The sequence below is a fragment of the Chroicocephalus ridibundus genome, chromosome Z (assembly GCF_963924245.1).
Source record: "Chroicocephalus ridibundus chromosome Z, bChrRid1.1, whole genome shotgun sequence".
Taxonomy (NCBI): Eukaryota; Metazoa; Chordata; class Aves; order Charadriiformes; family Laridae; genus Chroicocephalus; species Chroicocephalus ridibundus.
In genome coordinates this window covers 75,142,310-75,163,725 of record NC_086316.1, presented here as the reverse complement: position 1 = coordinate 75,163,725, position 21,416 = coordinate 75,142,310, and the positions used below count along the sequence as shown (strand labels likewise).

Sequence of the window (21,416 nt, the reverse complement as noted above, 5' to 3'; positions counted from 1 at the left end):
GCAATGGCTCACCTGGGCTGCCCGCCTGCACTTGTGACATCCCAGCCCAGCTGGCAAAGGACAAAAGCAGATGCTGAAGCCAGCACGGCTTCTGACTGGGCTGGGTTTTATTGCTGTGACCCATCAGCATTGCTCCTTAACCCCAGGCAGTAGGTGCCCACAGAGTTTCTTTCAAAGCTTGGGCCATTTAGTCTGTATCAAGGAATATTTCTGCTCTTTCCTCTTCTTTTGACTGTATCGCCTCAATAAAACTCATATCTGTCAAGGCTCAGCTTTCAGCAGCTTCCACATGGGCACCGCTGCGGGCTGGGAGGACAGCCCTTGGTTACAGATGAGATTTTCTCTAGTATTTGCCTGTACTACTGTTTTTCGAGGCTGACTCAATCCCAGCTTGAGCAGCAAGTTTAACGATTCATTAACCCTTTCTTATTGTTAATTAACCCTTTCTTGACCCCTGGCATACGTGGGTTTAAACCACAGCCCTGCCAACTTTTAACTTCTTGAGCACTTTCTACTTTGGACTTCTTCCCTGCTGGCCCATTCCCCCTTCCCCATTCCCGGCAGTGCCAGGGCTCGGGCATGGCACGTCAGGATTTAGTCATGGTAATAATTGCCAGCCCTGAGCCGCTTCACTGGCTGCCCTTTGGAGGGTGCAAACCCCACGGAGATAGCCCTGCACTTTTGCTTGTTTTATGGAGGTGGTGGAGGCCCCATCCCCGGAGACATTCAAGGCCAGGCTGGATGAGGCTCTGAGCAACCTGATCTAGTTAAAGATGTCCCTGCTCGCTGCAGGGGGGTTGGACTAGGTGACCTTTAAAGGTCCCTTCCAACCCAACACATTCCATGATTCTATGATTTTATTTTGCTTGTTGTCCCATCCCTGGTGGTGTTCAAGGCCAGGCTGGATGGGCCTTTGAGCAATCTGGTCCAGTGGGACGTGTCCCTGCCCAAGGCAGGGGGTTGGAACAAGATGAACTTTAAGGTCCCTTCTAACCAAGAACATTCTGTGATTCTATGATTTTTGACTCGGCTGAGGCTGGTCAGCAAATCCACCTCCTTGAGCACCAAGCTGATCCCAGCACCTACAAGATAAGTCGCTGGGCTAGGGGTTGTTATACATAGCAAAGATAGAGGTTATGGGCAGATAGCACCAATATTGTTTGTGTGATGCTAAAATAAACCTGCAGCTATGAATGAGCTGTGGGTTGCCATGAGTAGTGGTTCCAGTGTGGAGGCCTTGTGTTGCCCACCCCCATGCCCACGAGTGTCCGTGAGGTCCCTGAGGGAGCTCCCTGAACCAAGGTGATGGCAAGGGGGTGACAGCTGCCCCTCTTGCCCCCTGCAACTTTCCCAGACCGACCGTACTTGTTATCACACACCGCCGCCGCACTCCAAGCGGTGCCTGCCTGCTGAAAAACCAGACAAAGCAAACAGCAGCTATATGGGAAAACAAACCTTGCCCTGCAATTAATTTCTAAGACAGAGGGAAGCAAATACCCGGGGCATGAATTCCCTGTGGGCAGCCAGCTCACTGCGGGCAGAGATGTGAGAGAGATGTGGGGCTCCCGCAGAGAGGATACGGGGGCGTTGAGATGGCGGCAGTAGCAACGCGGCGCTCCCCAGCCTGGGTAATGATTAATTTTACTGTCAGAGAGAAACTGGGGCTCAAATGTGAGATCAAAGGGAAATGAAATTCGGGAAGCATTTCTGAGATGTTGCCAAGAATTGCCTTGTCTCCCTGCTAAGAAAAGAAGCATTTTCCGGTACGTGGGTCTCCATCAGCTCTTGCTGTCATGACTGGGGCAATTAAAACACACATATTTTAGGAGACTGCCTTGAAAATCACTGAGGAATGGGGGAGAAAATATGGTGTGAACCAAGCCACTTCAGCATCCCCAGACAGCAACAACTATAATGTAAGAGGAATTACATAAACCGTACTTAAAGTTACCTAAGAATCCCTACGTAAATACGATTTTTGTCAGTATTAAAAATGTGATGTCCAAGACATTCGGGGAATGTTTGTTTTTTTGTAAATGAAATAGTTTCCTTCCAACAAAAGCCAGCTTGTAAAAACAGCAGCAAACCTTCCTGCCAGCCCTGGTGAGAGGAGACCTGGTGCTTTGTAGTCAGATCTGCGGCTGCTTCAGTACCCGGCGGGGAAGGGGGATAAATCGGAGCCCTGGAATGAGCCTGGTGCTGGTTGGGTTTGCATGAGGATGCTTGGTGAGGGGGAGCAGGGTGAGGCTGTGTGCTGCAGGTGCATTGGGGTTCACGCTCCTTGGAACCCCTGTGTGCCCCTGGGCACAGCGGTGGGGTGGCAAACCGAGGGCAGAAGGAACAACATCCCCTGAGAGGGGTTTTCCCTGGTTGAGCAATCTGTCCTGGCAGCCACTGACCTGCCGGAGCCAGGGCTGGCCTGAGAGGTGCCAAGGAAGTATGAGCAAGGAGGAAGGTTTTCGGTAGGCACTTCTGTGAGTCGCTGCCGGGAACTGCAAGTTCAGAAACACCCAGATTGCACAAGCCCCTGGCTGGAGCTCCCACCGTCCCCCCTGGCAGCAATAAAAAGGCGAGGGAGCAGGCACATCGGCAGAGCCCGTCGAGGAGCGCATCCCCAGGTACGCCGGCTGCCTGCCCGCTGCAGAGATGGTGCAAGCGACTCCCTTCCTCCTGATGCTCAGCCTGGCCCTGGTGGCTCCTGGCTTCTCTGCGAGAAAGGTAAGGGCAGGGCTGGGATGAAGAGGGTGGGCAGGGGGGCTGCAGCTACCGGGGGTGCCCGGAGCCACCCTGCCCGCTCCTGCACTGTGCGCTGACACCAATGCTGTGTCCCCTCCACTCAGCAGTGTGTGCTGAGCGGGCGTTGGGTCAACGACCTGGGCTCCAACATGACCATCGGGGCTGTGAACGGAAAAGGCGATTTCACTGGCAGCTACCACACGGCCGTGACTGCCACGAGAAATGAGATCCAGCTGTCACCGCTGCAGGGGTCCCAGCATCGCACAAACAACAAGGGCCAGCCCACCTTTGGGTTCACAGTCAATTGGAGCTTTTCAGGTGCTTCTCCTTTCCCAGCCTCCCCTTGGTGTCCCCAGAGCTCGCCCTCCCCTGCCTCTGGTGTCCCCAGACCTCCCCTGCCCTCCCCTCTGGTGTCCCTGATGCTCTTCTGCCCTCCCCTGTGATGTCCCTCATGATCCCCTACTTTCCTCATCAGGGTTCCCGACGTTCCCCCATCCCCAGTGCTGTCTCCTGTCCCCTGTTGTTTTCCCTGATGCTCTCCCATCCTTGGTCCCAGAGCTCCTTGGCTGCTGTCGCCTCCCAGTCCCAGGGAACAGAGTATGGGCTGGGGGATGAAGCCCACTGGTGTTTCCCCATCTCTATGCGAGACCTCCATCTCTCTGACCCCTCCTGCCCACCTTACCTGTCACTGCTGTGCCTCTGGAGGGTAGCCGGGGTCTACTCTCCCCTGCCTGGGGCGGGCTTCAGGGCCACGGCTCAGCACTGATCTGCCACCCCGGCCATGCTCCCTTCCACCTCCCACCCTGTCCCTGCAGACTCTGTCACCGTCTTCACGGGCCAGTGCTTCGTGGATGAGAATGGAAAGGAGGTTTTGAAGACCATGTGGCTCCTGCGGTCCCGTGTGGACAACATCAATGACGACTGGAAAGCCACCAGGTGAGCCCCCTGTCCCTGCCCCGCTCGGGTCCCCTGCGCATTCCTTGGGGGGTTAGGGGCGTCTCCCATCCTGCGGTGCTCAGTGCCCGGCAGAGCTGCAGCCAGTGTTGGGGTGACCAAGGATGGGGGACTCATGCACGACCTCCCCGGGGGGCGCAACAAGGTGCAAACGCTGCTGGGGGGTGGGATGGGGCTGGCTGGGCATTCGGCACCAGGAGGGTGCGTTTGCCCTATGCAAGGGTGCATTTCCCACCCTCACGTCTCCTCCCTCTATGTCCCCGCAGGGTCGGCATCAACATCTTCACCCGCCTGCCCTCCTCGCAGAAGGAGTGATGGTGGCAGCAACAGGGTTCCTGGGCCAGCAGCAGCACTGGGCATTGCCGGGGCGTGGCGCCCCCCCCTGCCCCACCACCTGGTTCTCCCAATAAAGCTTTGCCACAAACACCCACCAGGCTCCTGTCATGTCATGACTCAGTGCCTATATTCCCTCGACACCCGCCCCGTGGCATCCCATGGCCTCTCCTGTCGCCCTCCCCGAGGCTTGGTGTGCGTCCCTTGCCGTGACCCTCCGCCGCAGCCCCCACCACCCTGCCATGCTCCCACAGGAGGGGAAGCAGGACCTCGCTCAGTCCACCGCGGTGGGCAGTGGCCCGTTTCCCACCGGGGTGGTTTTTGGCAGGAGGCCCGGCGTGGGCGGCCGCTGCCTGGCCTCAGCCCCCTCCGCTATAAAAGGGGCCGAGCGGGCACAGGGCACAGCCACCGCCGCCGCCATGGGGAGCCTCAGCTGCTGCCTCCTGCTCGCCATGGCCCTGCTCACCCCCTGTGCGGCTGCCGCCAGGAAGGTAAGGGCAGCCTGGGGACAGTGCCTGGCTGGGGGGGCTACCTGCTCCTGCCATGCCGTGCTGTGCCATGCCATGCTGTCCCCAGGGTGCAGGGTGACCGGATGAGGGGCTGCATGCCCTGGCCGTGCCGTGCCGTGCCATGCCATGCCATGCCGTGCTGTGCTGTGCCACGCTGTGCTTTGTCACAGGGTGTTGTGCCGTGCTGCGCTGTGCCATGCCGTGCTGTGCCACGCTGTGCTGTGCTGTTCCGTGCCATGCCGTGTTGTGCCATGCCGTGCCACCCCTGAGGCACAGTGTGCATGGCTGAGGGGGTTGCATGCTTCCACTGTGCCATACCATGCTGCGTAGCACCATGCCGTGCTGTGCCATGCCGTGCTGTGCCACACTGTGCTGTGCTGTTCCGTGCCATGCTGTGCCATGCCGTGCCGTGCCGTGCCGTGCCGTGCCACCCCTGAGGCACAGTGTGCATGGCTGAGGGGGTTGCATGCTTCCACTGTGCCGTGCCATGCTGTGCCGTCCCCGCACACAGTGTTCGTGCCCGAGGAGCGGTGTGCTCCTGCTGTGCCACCCCAGGGCACAGGGTGTGTGGCCAAGGGGGCTACCAGCTCCGGCTGTGCTGTCCCTGGGGTGGTGTTGGTCACCCACCCCTGGTACAGGGGGTACCCGGCATCTTCCAGTTCTGCCCTGTGCTGCCACAGGAGGGAGAGGTGCTGGCCCAGCTGGTGCCCATGCCACCAGTGCCAGCTGCCGTGCGAAGGGGCCGTGCCAGCTTGAGATACAGGAAGCACGTGTCCCACTGCCCAGGCAAGCTGGAGAGGGGGGCCATGGCTCGGCATTGCCTAAGGTGCCAGCAAAGCCCCCTGGTCCCCAGTGTGACCTGCAGGGCCTGTGGAGGAATGAGCTGGGCTCCAACATGACCCTCTCAGCCCTGGATGCATCCGGGACCTTCTCGGGCTCCTACCACACCGCTGTGGCAGCCACCAACAAGCAGATCCTGGTGTCACCCCTGCAAGGGGCCCAGCAGCACTCCAGTGACAAGGGGCAGCCCACCTTTGGCTTCACCGTGCAGTGGCAGTTCGCAGGTACAGGGGTACCCAGCACAGCATCCCGGGACAGCCGGCCATCCCCGGCCCAGGCTGGCAGCGGGGTGTCCCCTGGCTGGTCCCCCACACCCCCCGTGGCACCAAGAAACCGTGGCTGTGGCCACGGACAGGACACACGCACTCGCTCCGGCCATGGCATGTGATGTCTGCCTGGGGTGGGTGGTCAGGGTGTCTGTCTGTCTGGGAGATGTGTTGGGGGTGTCCCTCTGCCTGTCCAAGGGAAGTGGCAGGGGTGGTGCCCATCTATCTGTCCAGACGATACTGAGGTGACCCATCTGGGCAATGTGGCAGGCAGGTCCATCTCTCTGTCCAGGATATGGGGCAGGGGGTGTCTGTCTGTCTGCCGGGATCAGGTGGCCCAAGTTCCTGTGACTGAAGCCACCGGCTCTGAGCCCCCTGTGCCCTCCTTGAACCCCGCCAGACTCCATGACTGCTTTTGTGGGCCAGTGCTTTGTGGACCGCCGTGGGAAGGAGACACTGGAGACCACGTGGCTCCTGCGGGAAGAGGTCCCATCCCGCAGGGATGTCTGGAAAGCCACCAGGTGAGCCCTGAACCTGCCCTCCCACCACCGCCCTCTCTCCCCTCCTGCTGACAAGGCTTCCCCGCAGGGTTGGCACCTCCATCTTCACGCGCATCAAGTGATGGGGTGGGGCGAGGACTGGAGCTTCCTGCACCCTGCTGTCCCACCTGCATGCCTGAGGATCTCCGCTGCCTTGTATCCAGGCTGGGCTCCCACCTGCTCCCAGCATCCTGGCCAGGAAGCACACCCTTGCCCTGTCCTACTTCCTCCCAGTGCCCCCCAGCAGCCTGCTGGTGGGGAACCTTCCCAAAACTTCTTGCCCCTGCACATGGAGCTGAATAAACCTTTATCTGCCTGTCAGAGAGCCGTGCCCCACATGTCCCTGGGGTGCAAGAAGCCACTCTGTGGCCGTGGGCAGGTTGAGGTGGGGGGCAGGCAGTGGCTGGTGTTTGAAGGGGCTGGGAGGGCTGGGGGACAAAGCGGGTACAGCAGCTGGGTAATCCTAGAATCGTAGAATGTTGTAGGATGGAAGGGAACTTAAATCATAGAATCATAGAATGTGTTGGGTTGGAAGGGACCTTAAAGCTCATCTAGTTCCAACCCCCTGCCATGGGCAGGGACACCTCCCACCAGACCAGGCTGCTCAAAGCCCCATCTAACCTCATCTTGAACACCTCCAGGGATGGGGCATCCACAGCTTCCCTGGGCAACCTGTTCCAGTGCCTCACCACCCTCACAGTAAAGAATTTCTTCCTAATATCTAATCTAAGTCTACCCTGTTCCAGTTTGAAACCATTACTCCTCATCCTGTCACTACATGCTCTTGTATAAAGTCCCTCTTCAGCTTTCTTACAGGCCCCCTTCAGGTACTGGAAAGCTGCTGCAAGGTGTTCTTTTCTCCAGGCTGAACAACCCCAGCTCTCTCAGCCTGTCCTTATAGCAGAGATGCTCTAACCCTCTGATCATCTTTGTGGCCCTCCTCTGGACTTGCTCCAACAGGTCCGTGTCCTTCTTATGTTGGGGGGTCCAGAGCTGGACGCAGTACTCCAGGTGGGGTCTCACCAGAGCGGAGTAGAGGGGCAGAATCACCTCCCTCGCTTCGGGCTGCTCTCAAGCCATTCTCCGCCCAGTCTGTATTGTCGCTTGGGATTGCCCCAACCCAGGTGTAGGACCTTGCACTTGGCCTTGCTGAACTTTGTGAGGTTCGCACAGGCCCACCTCTCAAGCCTGTCCAGGTCCCTCTGGATGGCGTCCCTTCCCTCCAGTGTATTGGCTGCTCCACACAGCTTGGTGTCATCAGCAAACTTACTGAGAATGCACTAAATCCTAACATCCATGTCGCCAAGAAAGATGTTAAATAGTACCAGTCCTAGTACCAAACCTGAGGAATGCCACTCACCACTGGTCGTCACTTGGGCACCAAGCTGTTGACCACAGCTCTTTGAGTGCAGCCATCCAGCCAGTTCCTTATCCACTGAGTGGTCCATCTGCCAAATCCACTTCTTTCCAATTTAGAGACAAGGATGTTGCGCAGGACAGTGTCAAACGCTTTGCTCAAGTCCGGGTAGACGCTGTCTGTTTCTGTTCCCTTATCCACCAACGCTGTAACCCTGTCACAGAAGGCCACCAAATTTGTCAGGCATGGTTTCCCCTTAATGAAGCCATGTTGGCTGTTGCCTTATTTTCCATGTGCCTTTGCACAGTTTCCAGGAGGATCTGCTCCATGATTTTGTCAGGCACAGAGGTGAGACTGACCAGCCTGTAGTTCCCTGGGTCTTCCTTTTTTCCCTTTTTAAAAATAGGGGTTATGTTTCCCCTTTTCCAGTCACTGGGAACTTCACCAGACTGACACAATTTCTCAAATATGATGGATAGTGGCTTAGCACCTTCATCTGCCGGTTCCCTCAGGACCCGCAGATGAATCCCATCAGGTCCCATGGACTTGTGTGCCTTTAGGCTCCTCAGCTGGTCTCAAACCTGGTCTTCTCCTACAGTGGGTGGTACTTCATTCTCACAAACTCTGCCTTTTTCTTCTGTAACTTCCCACTTCCCAGATATGGCCTTGGGCTCTGGCAGGTGCCTTCTTGCCGGTGCAACCATTTGGGGCACCCACAGGGGCCATGTGGTGAGCGTCCCCAGGCAGCATCCCTGGCATGAAGCAGCGGGATGTCCCATGTCCGGGGGTCAGGGTGAAGGCTGCATGCAGGCAAGCCAGCACACCCGCCTGGCCTCAGCCTGCACCTGTGCACCCCACTCTGCTCCATCTTCCTGTTAAACTGCATTTCCAGCTACTCTCTGGGTGGAGGGTTTGATCCTGGGTGCACATATGGGACAGGGCTAGGTGCCAGCCCCCACAGAGGGGACAAAGGTCAGGAGCTGGGAGCCTGGGCTGTTGGGATGGTCCAAAGTCCAGGCTCCATATTGGAGGGACCAGGGGAGAAACCTGGCGCTCCAGGGACAGCTACTGGACAGACTGTGTGGCGAAGGCCAGATACTGGAGGGATCCGTGCTGTATATTTGTACATTTGCGTGTATTTCCCACTACCTGGCTGTCACCCCATCAGCCAGAGGGTGGAACAAGATAAGACTCCTTTCAGATGCTCACATGCACATGACAATGTCACCTGTACATTAAACATTATTTTGTCAGCTCATTAAGAAAGAAAAAAAAACACACACATGAAACAAAGGCCTAGTACACTTTGCACAGACTCATCTAAGACATGAACTCACTAATTCATCACTTCAGCAACTTCCGAAGTTTCTAACTCATAAATTCCCTAATCGGTAATGCACAGCTCCTAATCCGGGTGTCCCTGCGCACCTCGGGGAGGAGCCATGCAGGCAGGGAGAGGCACAAAGGGATGGAAGGAGGATGCTGCGTAGGGGCTGCAGGGCTGCCGGGGGAAGAAGCTGTTGGATGGGGCAGGGACTTTGGGGCAGTGAGCACAGAGTGCCCCAGGAAAGTTTCAGGGCCTGTCCACCATCCTCTTCCTCTTGCAGTGTGCCCACCTTTCCCCAGCCTTCCTCAGCTTCTGCTCCATTCCCTCCTTCCCTGTTGGGCTCTGGGGCTGCTCTCACCCCCAACAGCTCCAGGAGAGTGCACGGACCAGAGCCTATCCAGGGTATGCCTGCACCAGCCAAGGTCAACTGATCGATATACCTGGTCATTCATCTTTTGATCAAAAGCCACTCTTGCATCTTCATCCTCATCCCTGCATCCTCATCACATCTGCAATCTCATCCTCACGCCAACCTCCTCATCCTTATCCCTGCATCTTCATCCTCACCCCTGCATCCTCCTCTTCACACCTGCAATCTTTTCCTCACCCCCACACTCTCATCCTCACCCCTGCATCTTCATCCTTACCCCTGCACCCTCATCCTCACCCCTGCCTTCTCCACACAGCCCCTCAGCACAGCCCTGTTACACACTGACATCCTTGGCACTGCCCTGACTACCCTGGGCTTGTTCTCATGCTCCCCAAACGCGTGCTGTGGCTGTCACCAGCAGCATGAGGGAGTTCCCAAATGCTTCTCCAAACGGTCTGTGAGATTGAAGCCTCAGGACCCCAGCAGGGGTGGGAGGATGAGGCTGGGAGACCTGATGGGGAGAGCCCACCAAGGGACACGGGGCAACCCCAAACCATGTGGGACCCCCAGGGAGTCAGTTTTCATTTTTGTCCTTTCATCATCCCGATGTCTGCAAATTCCCTGTCTGTTGGGGTCCCCTGAGAAGGCAGCCCATGGGACAGGAGATGATGTACGCAGCCTGTTTCCTGAACAGGGGAACAGAAACAGAAAGCAAAAGTGTTTCCAAGAAGCCAGCACTGTAGCGTCACTGCCACCGCCCCTCAAGCTGCATTTGTTTGCTGCTCCAAACATCCCCCATCCTGGCCCACTACCCACGGGGCTCTGTCCTGATGCTTCAGCTGTCCTGCTCCCCTGCAGCAACAGCCCAACCTGGCCTCATCCTGCCTTCACGTTCGTTGGCCTTTTACTCTCACTCTGCTCCTGCCCCAGGACCCCGCTCTGGCCTGCAATGTGCTGGGGTTTTCCTGTTGCTCTTAGGGCAGATTTGTTTCCTCTGTCTGCCAAATCCCTGGGGCCACTGCAGATCACCAGCCGTCCCTGCACACATAACCTTGCCCTGCCCTCATGACTCCCCGTCCTTCTGTCCTTCCCCTGCAGTGACCAGGGGGCAGTTTGGGGTGCAGGCGTTCCTGTAGGGCTGAGGTGAAGCCCAGGTACAGCCCTCAGCCAGGTGACAGTGGGACCTGGGCCAGGGACTCCCAGGCTGGGCTATGTCAGTGGGGAGCCCCAGTCAGCCCTGTCTACTTCCCCAGCCCCAGCCCCATGCCTGTGCCCACCCCCATCCCTGTCGACAACCCTATCCCTGTCTCCATCCCGGTCCCCATCTCCACCCTCTGTCCATCCCCGTCCCCATCCCTGTCCCCATCCTCGTCCCATCCCTGTACTCCTCCCTGTGCCCATCCCTGTCACCTCCGCCCTGTCCCCAACCCCATCTCTGCCACCGTCCCTCCCGCCTGTGTCACCCGCGACTTTCCGGGAAGGAAGCGCTGGGTCGGTCCGAGCCGCGCTATAAAGGGGAGAGCGGCCCCGGCGCGGCGAGATTCCGTTTCGCCGCAGCCGCCCGATGAGCCACCGCCTCCTCACCGCCCTCGCCCTGCCCGCCGGGGCTGCGCTGGCCGCGGCGGCGGCCGGGAGCCAGGTGGGGAGCGGGGACACGCGTGGGGGTGCCGGGGTCTGGGGAGGGACACGCGTGGGAGACCCTCCCCGGGAGGCGGGGGCCGGCGGGGGGGCACAACCGGGAGATGCAGCTCTTGCGCGGGGAGGAACACGAGTGGGAGACCCACTCCCGAAGGGTATCGCCGGCAGCGGGGGGACTCCCTGCTCGAGGAGGGGGGACGCTGACGGGAATTCCTGGCGAGGGAGGTGCTACGAGGCGGGTAGGATGCTCCGGGGTTGTCCATGACCCCGGGAGGGATGTGCATGAGGATCCCTTCCCTGGCGCAGGGGGGATCCCCGCCGGGGGACCTGCAGAGGAATTGGGGCAGTGGTAACCTGGGGTCCCTGTCCCAGTGGGTGCCCGCGGAGGTGCAGTGTGGGACAGGACAGTGCCTGGAGCTGGAGACGGAGCCTTGCAGGTGGAATTCTGCAGGGGTCTGGCTGTGCAGGAGCCCACCATGAACCTGAGGGCTCTGCCCATCCCCATGGGCTCCCCACTCGTGCCACACACTGGTGCCGAGCACAGCACACATCCCCACATGCACAGGCAGACACGTCCTGGGGTCGCACAACTCACCTGGCAGGGCTGAAGCAGGGGTCCTGCCTGTGTTCCTACTTGTCTGGGGCTCCTGCCTTTAGCTCCCACCTTGTCTTTTCACCTCTCCCCTTCTGCTCAGCCTACCCCAGCTTTTGGCACTCCTGACACGGCTGAGATGTCATTCATTTTATAAATCATGTCTCTTAAAAAAAGGTGCCTGGGCACTCGCCGGGCTCTGGAGACACCCTGCTGTGACGCTGCCTATAGCTTGCCCCTGTGTTTTCTTTCTTTTCCAAGTTCCTCTGCCAAGCATCCGAGATCCCCAAGGGGGAAGAGGACCGTGCAAAGGAGGCAAAGGTGACCAACACCAAGTGGGGGCTGAGTCACAAGCAGAAAAGCCCTGCAAGGAATGGCAAGGTGAGTGCCAGCACCCTGTGGTCATCAGGGAGGCACCAGCAGGGGTCTCAGCCCATGGGACAGGGGTAGGGGCTGTGTGCAGGCAGCCCCTGGGGACACTTCTGCTCATCTCCCAGCAGTGTGACCTGACCGGCTGGTGGGAGAACGAGCTGGGCTCCAAGATGCATGTGGATGCAGTCGACAGCCAAGGCAACTTCACCGGCGAGTACCACACTGCTGTGTCAAGCGCCCAGAAACCCATCGAGCCATCCCCCCTCCTTGGCTCCCAGCACTTGGATGAGGACGGGCAGTGCACCTTCGGCTTCACCGTCAACTGGAAGTTTTCTGGTCAGTAGCTGCAGTGGCAGCCGTGCCTGGATGGGGTGGTGGGATGGGGAGGGGAGACGAGGCTCCCAGTGCCCGCTGCAATCACTCTCTCCCCTCTCCTGCCCCAGTCGGTCCTTCCCTGATCTCTCCCCACTCAGGATGGTGTCTGCAGACAGCGAGACACCTCCTGAAACCCTGTTCAGGTTAGGCAGCATCGAGAGTTGCTTTGACAGCAACTCTGCCACGGAGAATTTCCCTGCAACCATCGGGACCGATTTGGGCTCCATGAGCATTAAACCCCTTGTCCCAAAAGCAGCCGAGGTCCCGCTGGGACGCTAACAGCCACCGCTCCCCTAGACTCCACAGCTGTCTTCGCGGGCCAGTGCTTTGCTGGGGACGGTGGGGAGGAGGTCCTGCAGTCCATCTGGCTGCTGCGGGAGAAGGTCGACTCCCTGCCCAGCGACTGGAAAGCCACCAGGTGAGCCATGGGACACGTGGCCTGGTTGGGAACCCTGCTCCACTGCCGGCCAGGCACCAATGGGCTGCTTCTTCCCCACAGGACTGGTCACAACATCTTCACTCGGACGGGCTGAAAGGACGGTGGAGAAGCCTCTCGTTTCAGTTGGGGTTGGGAGACCAGGGGACCCATCTGCATGTACCAGCATCAGGGCTTCGTGAAGATAGTCTAAAAAGCTAAATAAAGTTGTTTGCCTTTAAATCCAACTTTGTGTAGTCTGTGGATGTGTCCTGGGAAAGGTGGGCTAAAGCACTGTGGTGGGTGCAGAATGAAACTCTCACTCCATTACCCCAAGAAGAGACTGGCCCCAAGAAAGCCCCTTTTCCAACCTAAATCACAGAATCACAGAATTGTAGGGGTTGGAAGGGACCTGTGGACATCATCTAGTCCAACCCCCTGCCAGAGCAGGGTCACCCAGAGCAGGTTGCACAGGAACGCGTCCAGGCGGGTTTGGAATGTCTCCAGAAATGGAGACTCCACCACCTCTCTGGGCAGCCTGTGCCAGGGCTCTGCCACCCTCAAAGGAAAGAAGTTCCTCCTCATGTTTAGGTGGAACTTCCTATGCTCAAGTTTGTGTCCATTACCTCTTGTCCTGTCCCCAGGCACCACTGAAAAGAGCCTGGCCCCATCCTCCTGACACCCACCCTTTAAGTATTTATAAGTGTTGATAAGGTCCCCCCTCAGTCGCCTTTTTTCCAGACTGAAGAGACCCAAGTCCCTCAGCCTTTCTTCATAAGAGAGGTGTTCCAGTCACCTAATCCTCTTCGTGGCTCTGTGCTGCACCTTCTCCAGCAGTTCCCTGTCGCTCTTGAATCGGGGAGCCCAGAACTGGACACAGTACTCCAGCTGTGGCCTCACCAGGGCAGAGGAGAGGGGGAGGATGACCTCCCTCGACCTGCTGGCCACACTCTTCTTGATGCACCCCAGGATGCCATTGGCCTTCTTGGCCACAAGGGCACATTGCTGGCTCATGGCCATCCTGTTGTCCACCAGGACTCCCAGGTCTCTTTCCACAGAGCTGCTCTCCAGCAGGTCAGCCCCCAACCTCTACTGGTGCAGGGGGTTGTTCCTCCCCAGCTGCAGCACCCTACAATTGTCCTTATTGAATTTCATAAGGTTCCTCTCTTCCCAACTCTCCAGCCTGTCCAGGTCTCGCTGAATGGCGGCACAGCCTTCTGGTGTGTCGGCCACCCCTCCCCCCCCAGCTTTGTGTCATCAGCAAACTTGCTGACAGTGCACTAAATGGGTTGGTGCATCCCCAAAGTCATCCTCTGACACCGGGCACAGGTCAGCACTAGCTCTTCCCTGCTCAGTGCCAGGCCAGCGTGGTGGGAGGGTAAGATGGGGGATGCTTCTGAACCCCAAAAAGCTAGGTGAGAGCCCCTGGGCTCTGAGGAAGCCCTCACAGAGGAAGGTGCAGGGTCTCGTCTATGCCTGTATTCCTGTGCTCCATACTTGCAGTACAGCGCGGGTAGCTGCAGCACACCGAGTCCCAGAACTCTTCTTAGGGAAATGTGTGTGATTTACTGGAAAGGGGACGTCCAGCAAACCCAGTGCCAAACGCCTGCCTGCTGGGCTGTGTGACTGTAATGAGCAGGCGAGGTGCTGCCTGAGTCACCCCTCCCAGCTGAAATGATTTCCAGGAAAATCAGCTCCGGGTCTGAACCTGAAACTTGACCCTCGTGCTGTGTCCAGTCTCAAAATAAAGCCAGGCGGTGCTGCACACCCCGCGCCGCACCTCGCCTGGGATTTGGGCAGCCTAAAGGCAGGAGGGGGCTTGTGGGGATGCCACCTCCCACTGCTCCCCTGGTTTTCCTGCCATGAATGCCATGGGAGAGCTCTGCTAACAGCGTCCATGGGTTTAGCAAGTTTTCTACTGCCTCCGTGTTTTAGCTGGTCTTGTTGCAGACTTGCATGCAGTTTGCTTTTCATGTTTTTTCTCTCTTCAGTCCATCTTCTGCTTCTGCAGCGATGCTGCCCTTTCTTTCTCTGTGCCTCCCTGGAATTTCTCCAGCTTTTTCAGTTGCCTTACAGCCTTTCTGAGCAGAATGCCTTTGCACCAGCCCGCTGCTACAGTGTCCTTTGGTCTGTGTAGCCTTTTACCGGCAATAGAGGAACCTGAGAATTAGGAAAGAGGGCAGCAGAGGGCTGGTCTCACCCCCAGCTGTGGCCAGCTCTGAGGTGGGGGGGTCCCACTAAGCCTGCAGCCTTACTGCATGCATTCCGCTGACTTCATTATTGCCTTCATGTCAGCATCTCCCCGAGGGAGGGCTCCCCGGAGGTTGTGCAGCAGTCCTGGGGTGCTCCGGCAAGGTGGCCGTGCTGACCACGCTTTGAGCACTCTGCAAACCCTCGCAGGCAGCCACAGTACCAATGAGAAATGCAGCGGGCATGGGCCAGCAGGGCTGTTTGCAAGGGCAGTCCTTATATCAGGGCACTCAGCAAGGCCATGACACATCCAGCATCTCGGGTTTTGGAGTGGCGGGTGATAGCATACAGCGTGCCACGGGTGCCTGCAGGTGTCTGGAGGGGGTCTGTGGCTGAGGATGCTTCCCTGTGGGTGTTGGGCATTCATCAGCACTGCATTTTACCCAGCTTCAAGACCTGCCCATAGCGCTCGTGTCTGCTCTGCCTCTCTGAGCCACAAACCCGTTGCTATTTGCCTCCTTCCAGCTCGGGCTCCTCGGCAAGCAGACATGAGACAGCAGAGACCCCTTCAGCCCTGCTGCGGCCCTCCCTCTGGGAGGACAACCAGCCATTGCCACTGCATGGTAAGCCTTGGTCATGGTCATTCATGCACCGTGAACACCTTCAGAGGCATGGGGAGCTGGGGAAGGCGGGAGGCACCTTGCAGTCACAGGCAGCGTTGTCGCTGCTGCCGTGTCTATGTTGTGCAGGAGGTAGTGCATCGGTTGAAAACAGAAAAACTAACTTATTGGGATCTTGGCATCAGGCAATGCTCACGTGGGGGATCAGCCGGTCACTCTCTGGATGGAGAAAGGGTCTTCATTGCAGGGGTCCTTGCAGCAGCACCTCCATTGGGCTCAGGTGAGACTCCCCAGACTGCTCCCTGCTCAGCTCTCGTCTGGCTGTTGGCCATGTGCTAGAGTATGCATGACCCATTGCCACTGCTAATCTCAGCTACATGGGAAACAGCACTTACAGGTCTTAATCACATGCAGAACGCTGTCCTAGATGACCATTTCTGTGGGGACTTCCTGCTGACTGTTTACAAATGTCTCAACACCGAACATCACAGTGCCTAGCGTTTGTCTCAATCCAGCTGTTGTTCCACCCAAGCAGGTGGAGCCAGGGACTCACCCAGAAACTCCACAGCTGGTTGCTCTGGGTATGTGCACGGGCACAGGCTGGTTCCCAGCAACACTGCAGAGATGACAAAAAAAAATAATTTGATTTTAAAGCCTATAGCTTCACTTATAAATGAAGTCTCATAGTTCTGTCCCCTCTGCCATGTCTGCTTGGTCGTTACTCCTGACAGCCCCCTGGTGGGAACTGCGCACCCTGCTCTGGTCCTCTGCGTCTCCCCTTGGCCCAGCTCTGGCTGCAGCCTTGCTGAGTGCAGACTGTCATCCTGGGAGGGTGGAGGATCGCCTTAGTTCCCCAGCCCTTTCTGGTGCTGGCTTGGAGCTGGGGCACTCTCCCAGAGGTGACCTGCCTCCCCAACCCATGGCTGAGCTCATCGCACTTGGCAGAACATCCCCTTGGGTGGATGGGGGACCTGTGACTTGTCTAGCTTCCCCTCTGAGGTTCCTGGGGATGTCCACTGCTGCCACCCTGCCTGCACCTAGGCTGTGCCATAGCACCAACACTGAGTCCCCTCCACTCCCGTGCATGCTAAGTGGGTGCTGGATCAATGACCTGGGCTCCAAGATGACCACCAGGGCTGTGAATGGAAAAGGCAATGTCACCATCTTCTACTACATGACCATGATGCTCACAAGGAATGAGATCAGGCTGTCACTGCTGCAGGGGTCCCAGCACTGCATGAATCATAAGAGTCAACCTACATTCAGCTTTACCATCAATTGGAGCTTTTCAGGAGCTTCAGGAACTTCTCCTTTCCCAGCCTCCCTGTGGTGTCCCCAGAGCTCCCCCATCCCCAACACCAGAGCTGCATGGCTGGTGACACCTCCCAGTCCCCACTGCTGGCTCTTGTCCAGGCAGGTCCTGCCCAGGATGAGGTGGGGCAGAGCTGGACGCAGGCTCAGCCAGGCTCATGCCCCCTGCCCTACGTATCCCAACTCCCTTCTAGTGTCATGTCCGCAGTCCCAGCAGGACAAGAGGCTGGGGAGGGAGACATCCCCCACCCGCAAGCAGCCTTCCCCACTCACAAACTGGCAAGCTGTCTGCCTGAGAGGGAAACCCCCATCCCAGCTCCTTCTCCCATCTCGTACCCCTTCACGGGCCACAGACCACCACCACCTCCATGGGCCAGTGCTTTGCGGTCAAGGACAGGAAGGAAACACAGAGGACCACGCAAGATGAGGTTGGCAGCCTCAAGGATGACTGGAAAGCCAGTGGGTGAGCCCTGGGCAGAGTAGGGCTGCAGGGCACTTCTCCGTCCCTGCTCTGTGCTGGGGCTGCACCCATGGGTGCAGCATGGAGACCCTGGGGGGAGCTGAGCCCTGGGCATGGGTGCTGGGAGCCAGCTGGGCAGCAGGCAAGGGAGAGTGGTGCAGGGACCACAAGAGCTTTTGGAGGAAGTCCATGGGATGGGAGCTGAAGGTAGCTACTATAATTCTGCCATTAAAACCAAAGTGCAATTTGCACATGGGCATCACCACATCCCGCTCCCCGGGAAGAGGAGAGTGGCCCTCCTGCTGTCTTCAAGCCTGCGGCAGATGTGTCTCTGGAGGATGCTTGAAGCAGATTCTCATCCCCTGTGCAGGGCAGGGGCCAGAGAGATCCCTCCTGAACTGGACACAGCCAGGTGCCAGCTCTGCTGTCCCCCGCAGCATCAGCACTGACATGTTCACCCGGACACGTAGCCAGCTGTACCCTGCCCAGCCTCAAAGCACCACGCATGTGGCACCACCTCCCACGGGGTCTGTGCATGGAAGCACCGTGCACAGGGCATCCCCTCCACAGGGACATATCTACGTATCTTCCAGAAAAGCCCTTCTGCAATGAGAAGTGGGATTAATTCTGCAGTGCCCAAGAGCTCCCACTGCAGCGACAGCCACATCTCCCAGACCCAGGGAAAAACCAGCACAGGCAGAATAACAGCTTAGAAACAGCAGCAGAAACTTGTTAACGCAGGAGGGGACTGCCATGAGGATGAACTCCCGTGGGCAGACACACCACCCTTCAGTGCAGTGGAGAAGAGCTGGTCGGGCTGTGCTTGCTGCAACACCATGTTTGGATGGCAGCACTGGGACGGTGGCAGTGCCAGGCTGCGGCCACCCCGAGGACTCCGTTGTGGAGCAAGGAAAGGGCTGGCAGAGCCTCTTGGATCATGGATGTCCAAATTGTCCCTGCACCCCCACTTCTCTGCTCAGCCGTGCTCATCCCCACGTTCCTCCAGCACTGCCCAGGTCACACAGACCTCCTCACCTCGCCTGTCCTGTCCCGGGCACCCTGCCACCCAGTCACCCACCCCACAGCTGCCAGCCCGGTGCCTGTGGGGCTCCGGTTACAGCCCTATAAAAGGGGCTTGGGGTGTGGGGCTGGGAGGGAGCCGTGCCGGGCACTTCTCATCCCCACAGCCATGGGAAGCAGCACTTTCACCCTGGTCCTTGCCCTGGCCCTGGTGGCGTGTGTCACCCCTGCGGAGAGGAAGGTACAGGGATGGGTAGGGATGGGGACGTGGCAGATGTGGCACTGGGATGCAGTGTGAGCAGCCCAGGGGGTCCCCTCTTAAATGCCATCTTAGGCTGGGACAAACAGGAGAGTTTTCCAGGCCCCTAGTCCAGGCAACAGGCAAGGTGTCTGTGGGTTACCCCCAGCCTCAGAGTCACCATCTCCACAAAGCTTTGCTCCCACAGGGGCACCATGCATGGGGCTTCCTGCAGGGTCTGTGCCCTGGGGTACCTTGCTTGGGGTATCCCTTCCCACGGGGTCTCTGCCTGGGGGTACGGTGCACAGGGCATCCCCTCCCATGGGATCTATGCCCAGGACACTCTGCATGGGGCATCCCCCCCGCTACAGAGTCCATGCCCAGTCGTACCAGGCACAGGCATCCCCTCCTAGGGGATCTGTTCCCAGGGCAGCATGCACAGGGCATCCTTTCCCATGGGATCTGTGCCCGGGGGTACCACGTGCAGGGCATTCCCTTCCCCTGGGCTCTGTGCCCAGGGCCGCCGTGCACACCGCTGGGCTGGGACATGCTGTCCAGGCTGCACGAGACGCTCAGCAGCTGGCAGCACCTGGGGGAGCATTTCACCGAAGTGGGGACAAGGGGAGCTGTGCTCCACTGTCACACTCGCAGCAGGGCTCGTGGCTCTGGCCGTGGGGCGGTGGGAGGGATGGGGTCACCCTCTGCACCACGGGCAGGAGCAGAGGGCCCATGGCCGTGTCCCTTCAGTGCCAGCTCAGTGGGCTGTGGAAGAACGAGCAGGACTCGCTGATGGAGATTTCAGCAGTGAGGGACGACGGGGTCTTCCAGGGGAAATACCTCACGCAGGTCACCCTCGCCGGCGTCTGCGCCCGCGCCTCCCCCCTGACGGGCGCCCAGCAGCAGCCTGGCGAGGGGGGCTGGCCCACCTTTGCCTTCACCGTGCGCTGGGATAAGTTTTCCAGTAAGTGCTGGGACACCCAGGGTCAGCCCCACGGGGGCACTGGGAGCCACACAGGTAGTCAGCAGGATTTTTCCTCTGCTGTAAGTTCTGATGGGTGATGCTTTGGTGCAGCTGGGCAGAGGGAGGCAACCGTGTCTGCCCGGCCATGGGGCTAATGGGCAGTGCTGGGCTCTTGCGAGGCAGCCCCTTCCCACCCAGAGTCTTTGCAGCCGTCCCTGTTGGGCAGCCCCAGGTGCCCGTGGTGGGTCCGGACCCTGTTAGCATCCAGAGGATGCGGTGCTGCAGAGCCTGGCTCACCCAGGGGAGCTGCTGGGGAAGGGCAGGACCCCCCCCAGCGTGGGTTGGGTGGGCATGTGGATGTTGGAGTGGAAACACGCTGTGGCCGGGAGGACCTCGGGGAAGGGGAGGCAGCCAGCAAGTGCTGGTGCATCCCCTTTGAACACCCCAGCAAGCTCTTTCCCCAGATGCCACTGCCGCCTTCGCGGGGCAGTGCTTCGTGGACACAGGCGGGAAGGAGACGCTGACCACCATGTGGCTGCTGCGCGAAGCCGTCGGGTCCCTGGAGGAGGACTGGAAAGCCACAAGGTAGTGGGGGGACATGGGGAACAGCGATGCCACAGAGGGGCCCTCCCCGGGACCCCCGAGGACAAGCATCCCCCTGCGTGAGGGGACCAGCCCTGGGAACCCCACAGCGTGGGTTTGCAGCCAGGATGCCAATGCCTCCTGGCTAGGGGTTTGCCCTGGCCAGGGGCATCCAGCAGCTGCTCAGGGCAATTTGGGGGGCATTTAGGGACAGTCCCGAGTAGGTTGTGTCTGCAGGTCACCCCACAGGAATTCTCTGCTTCCCACAGGGTGGGCAGAAACGTCTTCATACGCAAACGCACCCCAAAAGGAAAGATCCTGCCCAGCTTGTCCCCATCCTGTGAGGACGCAGCTTCATCTGCCCCATGATGGCGTCCTCCGGCTGCAGCATGGACCCCCAGGGCAAACAAAACCAGCTTCTCACATAAAAAAAAATAAAAGTATTGTCAGCTGTGGTCATCATTTTTTAAAAACCGCCTTCGCTCCCCCTTTAAGGCAGCTTCTGTCCCCATGGGTACCCCTGCAGAGGTTAGGACTCACCACTGCCCTTCCCCAAGGACAGCTGGATCCCCCCCCGATTATCCCCATCCAGCTACCCAGGTTATTGCCCACCTCATCCTAACACTAACTTCCACCCTGCACCATCACTCCCCACCTGCCTGCTTGTGGCAGACGTGGAGTCAGCATCCTGAATCCAGCCACCTTTCTTGTGGTGCCTTCATACCCATCTCTGCTAGATGCCTTTCCAGCGCCAGGACTCCCGGTAGGGTTGGGTGATGGCGGTAACGGTATCGGTAGATGTGAGATGTCAGTAAAGCGCTTCCTTCGTGCTGCATGTCGCCTGAAGTAAAATATGCAGAGTTAAAGCCCCCATCCCATCATATCCCATTGCGTCCCATTCCATCCCACTCTATCCCCATCCCACCCCATCCCATCCAATCCCATCCCATCCCCCTGGGTTACAACCAGGGATTTTACCCTTCTCTGCCGCTGCATTTCAGCAATGCCACTCTATCTGTCTCTGTGGACACCTGCCAACCTTAGTCAGCTCTTTCGACACAACGTTTTTGGCAGGTCCATGGGTAAAGATAAAGCCTCTTGCAGCAGCGTTACAAATATAACACAGCCCTGGGGATGCCAGCACACTGGCCGTACAAGTCCATTGGGCCTGGCCCAGCCCCAGTGAGTGTGCATGCTGCCGTGACATGGGGTGGTGGCTGCCACCTCCCTGGCACCTCAAACAGGGCAGCTTGTCCCTGCCAAACAGGGCAGAAAGGCAGGGGCTGGTGTCAGGCCAAAAGGATGGAGTGTGGCATCCAGGTCAAGAACAAGAGATCCCCTGGGGTGGATTTCTCAGACCCCTGTGATACGCCCACATGTTTGGGACTGTAAAAGGCAACAAGGAGGACTG

At 58.6% G+C, this 21,416-nt stretch overlaps 4 protein-coding genes across 6 annotated transcripts; all 4 read left to right on the top strand.

The window, feature by feature from the left end:
* The first annotated feature begins 2,530 nt into the window (after positions 1–2,530).
* LOC134508317 (avidin-like) lies at positions 2,531–4,118 on the top strand. Of its 2 annotated transcripts, none has more exons than XM_063319731.1 (4): positions 2,531–2,718; positions 2,844–3,054; positions 3,552–3,672; positions 3,957–4,118. In XM_063319731.1, exons 1-4 carry the CDS (start codon positions 2,647–2,649, stop codon positions 4,003–4,005), a joined length of 453 nt encoding a protein of 150 aa, XP_063175801.1. In that variant the 5' UTR covers positions 2,531–2,646; the 3' UTR covers positions 4,006–4,118. The 2 variants fall into 2 exon arrangements, with proteins under 2 accessions (XP_063175801.1, XP_063175800.1); XM_063319730.1 differs by having other exon boundaries at positions 2,552–2,718; positions 2,841–3,054.
* A 289-nt stretch (positions 4,119–4,407) lies between these two features.
* LOC134508318 (avidin-like) lies at positions 4,408–6,498 on the top strand. Its single transcript, XM_063319732.1, has 4 exons — positions 4,408–4,514; positions 5,386–5,596; positions 6,039–6,159; positions 6,227–6,498. Exons 1-4 carry the CDS (start codon positions 4,443–4,445, stop codon positions 6,258–6,260), a joined length of 438 nt encoding a protein of 145 aa, XP_063175802.1. The 5' UTR covers positions 4,408–4,442; the 3' UTR covers positions 6,261–6,498.
* Positions 6,499–10,714: 4,216 nt separating this feature from the next.
* LOC134508487 (avidin-like) lies at positions 10,715–12,871 on the top strand. 2 transcript variants are annotated; one of them, XM_063320207.1, is made up of 5 exons: positions 10,715–10,870; positions 11,723–11,842; positions 11,962–12,169; positions 12,506–12,626; positions 12,708–12,871. In XM_063320207.1, the coding sequence occupies exons 1-5, from the start codon at positions 10,796–10,798 to the stop codon at positions 12,739–12,741; spliced, it is 558 nt and encodes a 185-aa protein (XP_063176277.1). In that variant the 5' UTR covers positions 10,715–10,795; the 3' UTR covers positions 12,742–12,871. The 2 variants fall into 2 exon arrangements, with proteins under 2 accessions (XP_063176277.1, XP_063176275.1); XM_063320205.1 differs by having other exon boundaries at positions 11,959–12,169.
* A 5,465-nt stretch (positions 12,872–18,336) lies between these two features.
* Positions 18,337–20,450, top strand: LOC134508730 (avidin-like). The gene is made up of 4 exons (XM_063320709.1): positions 18,337–18,465; positions 19,210–19,423; positions 19,888–20,008; positions 20,275–20,450. Exons 1-4 carry the CDS (start codon positions 18,394–18,396, stop codon positions 20,372–20,374), a joined length of 507 nt encoding a protein of 168 aa, XP_063176779.1. The 5' UTR covers positions 18,337–18,393; the 3' UTR covers positions 20,375–20,450.
* Positions 20,451–21,416: the final 966 nt, after the last annotated feature.

Bases quoted from the DNA above. Each gene is read 5' to 3' on its own strand.
- LOC134508730 (XM_063320709.1), top strand. From the start codon at position 18,394: ATGGGAAGCAGCACTTTCACCCTGGTCCTTGCCCTGGCCCTGGTGGCG. The intron at 19,424-19,887 runs GTAAGTGCTGGG...CTCTTTCCCCAG, and splicing joins GCGCTGGGATAAGTTTTCCA to ATGCCACTGCCGCCTTCGCG. The intron at 20,009-20,274 runs GTAGTGGGGGGA...TGCTTCCCACAG, and splicing joins GAGGACTGGAAAGCCACAAG to GGTGGGCAGAAACGTCTTCA.
- LOC134508317 (XM_063319730.1), top strand. From the start codon at position 2,647: ATGGTGCAAGCGACTCCCTTCCTCCTGATGCTCAGCCTGGCCCTGGTG. The intron at 3,055-3,551 runs GTGCTTCTCCTT...CTGTCCCTGCAG, and splicing joins AGTCAATTGGAGCTTTTCAG to ACTCTGTCACCGTCTTCACG. The intron at 3,673-3,956 runs GTGAGCCCCCTG...ATGTCCCCGCAG, and splicing joins GACGACTGGAAAGCCACCAG to GGTCGGCATCAACATCTTCA.
- LOC134508487 (XM_063320205.1), top strand. From the start codon at position 10,796: ATGAGCCACCGCCTCCTCACCGCCCTCGCCCTGCCCGCCGGGGCTGCG. The intron at 10,871-11,722 runs GTGGGGAGCGGG...TTCTTTTCCAAG, and splicing joins CGGCGGCGGCCGGGAGCCAG to TTCCTCTGCCAAGCATCCGA. The intron at 11,843-11,958 runs GTGAGTGCCAGC...CTCATCTCCCAG, and splicing joins GCCCTGCAAGGAATGGCAAG to CAGTGTGACCTGACCGGCTG.
- LOC134508318 (XM_063319732.1), top strand. From the start codon at position 4,443: ATGGGGAGCCTCAGCTGCTGCCTCCTGCTCGCCATGGCCCTGCTCACC. The intron at 4,515-5,385 runs GTAAGGGCAGCC...CCTGGTCCCCAG, and splicing joins GTGCGGCTGCCGCCAGGAAG to TGTGACCTGCAGGGCCTGTG. The intron at 5,597-6,038 runs GTACAGGGGTAC...GAACCCCGCCAG, and splicing joins CGTGCAGTGGCAGTTCGCAG to ACTCCATGACTGCTTTTGTG.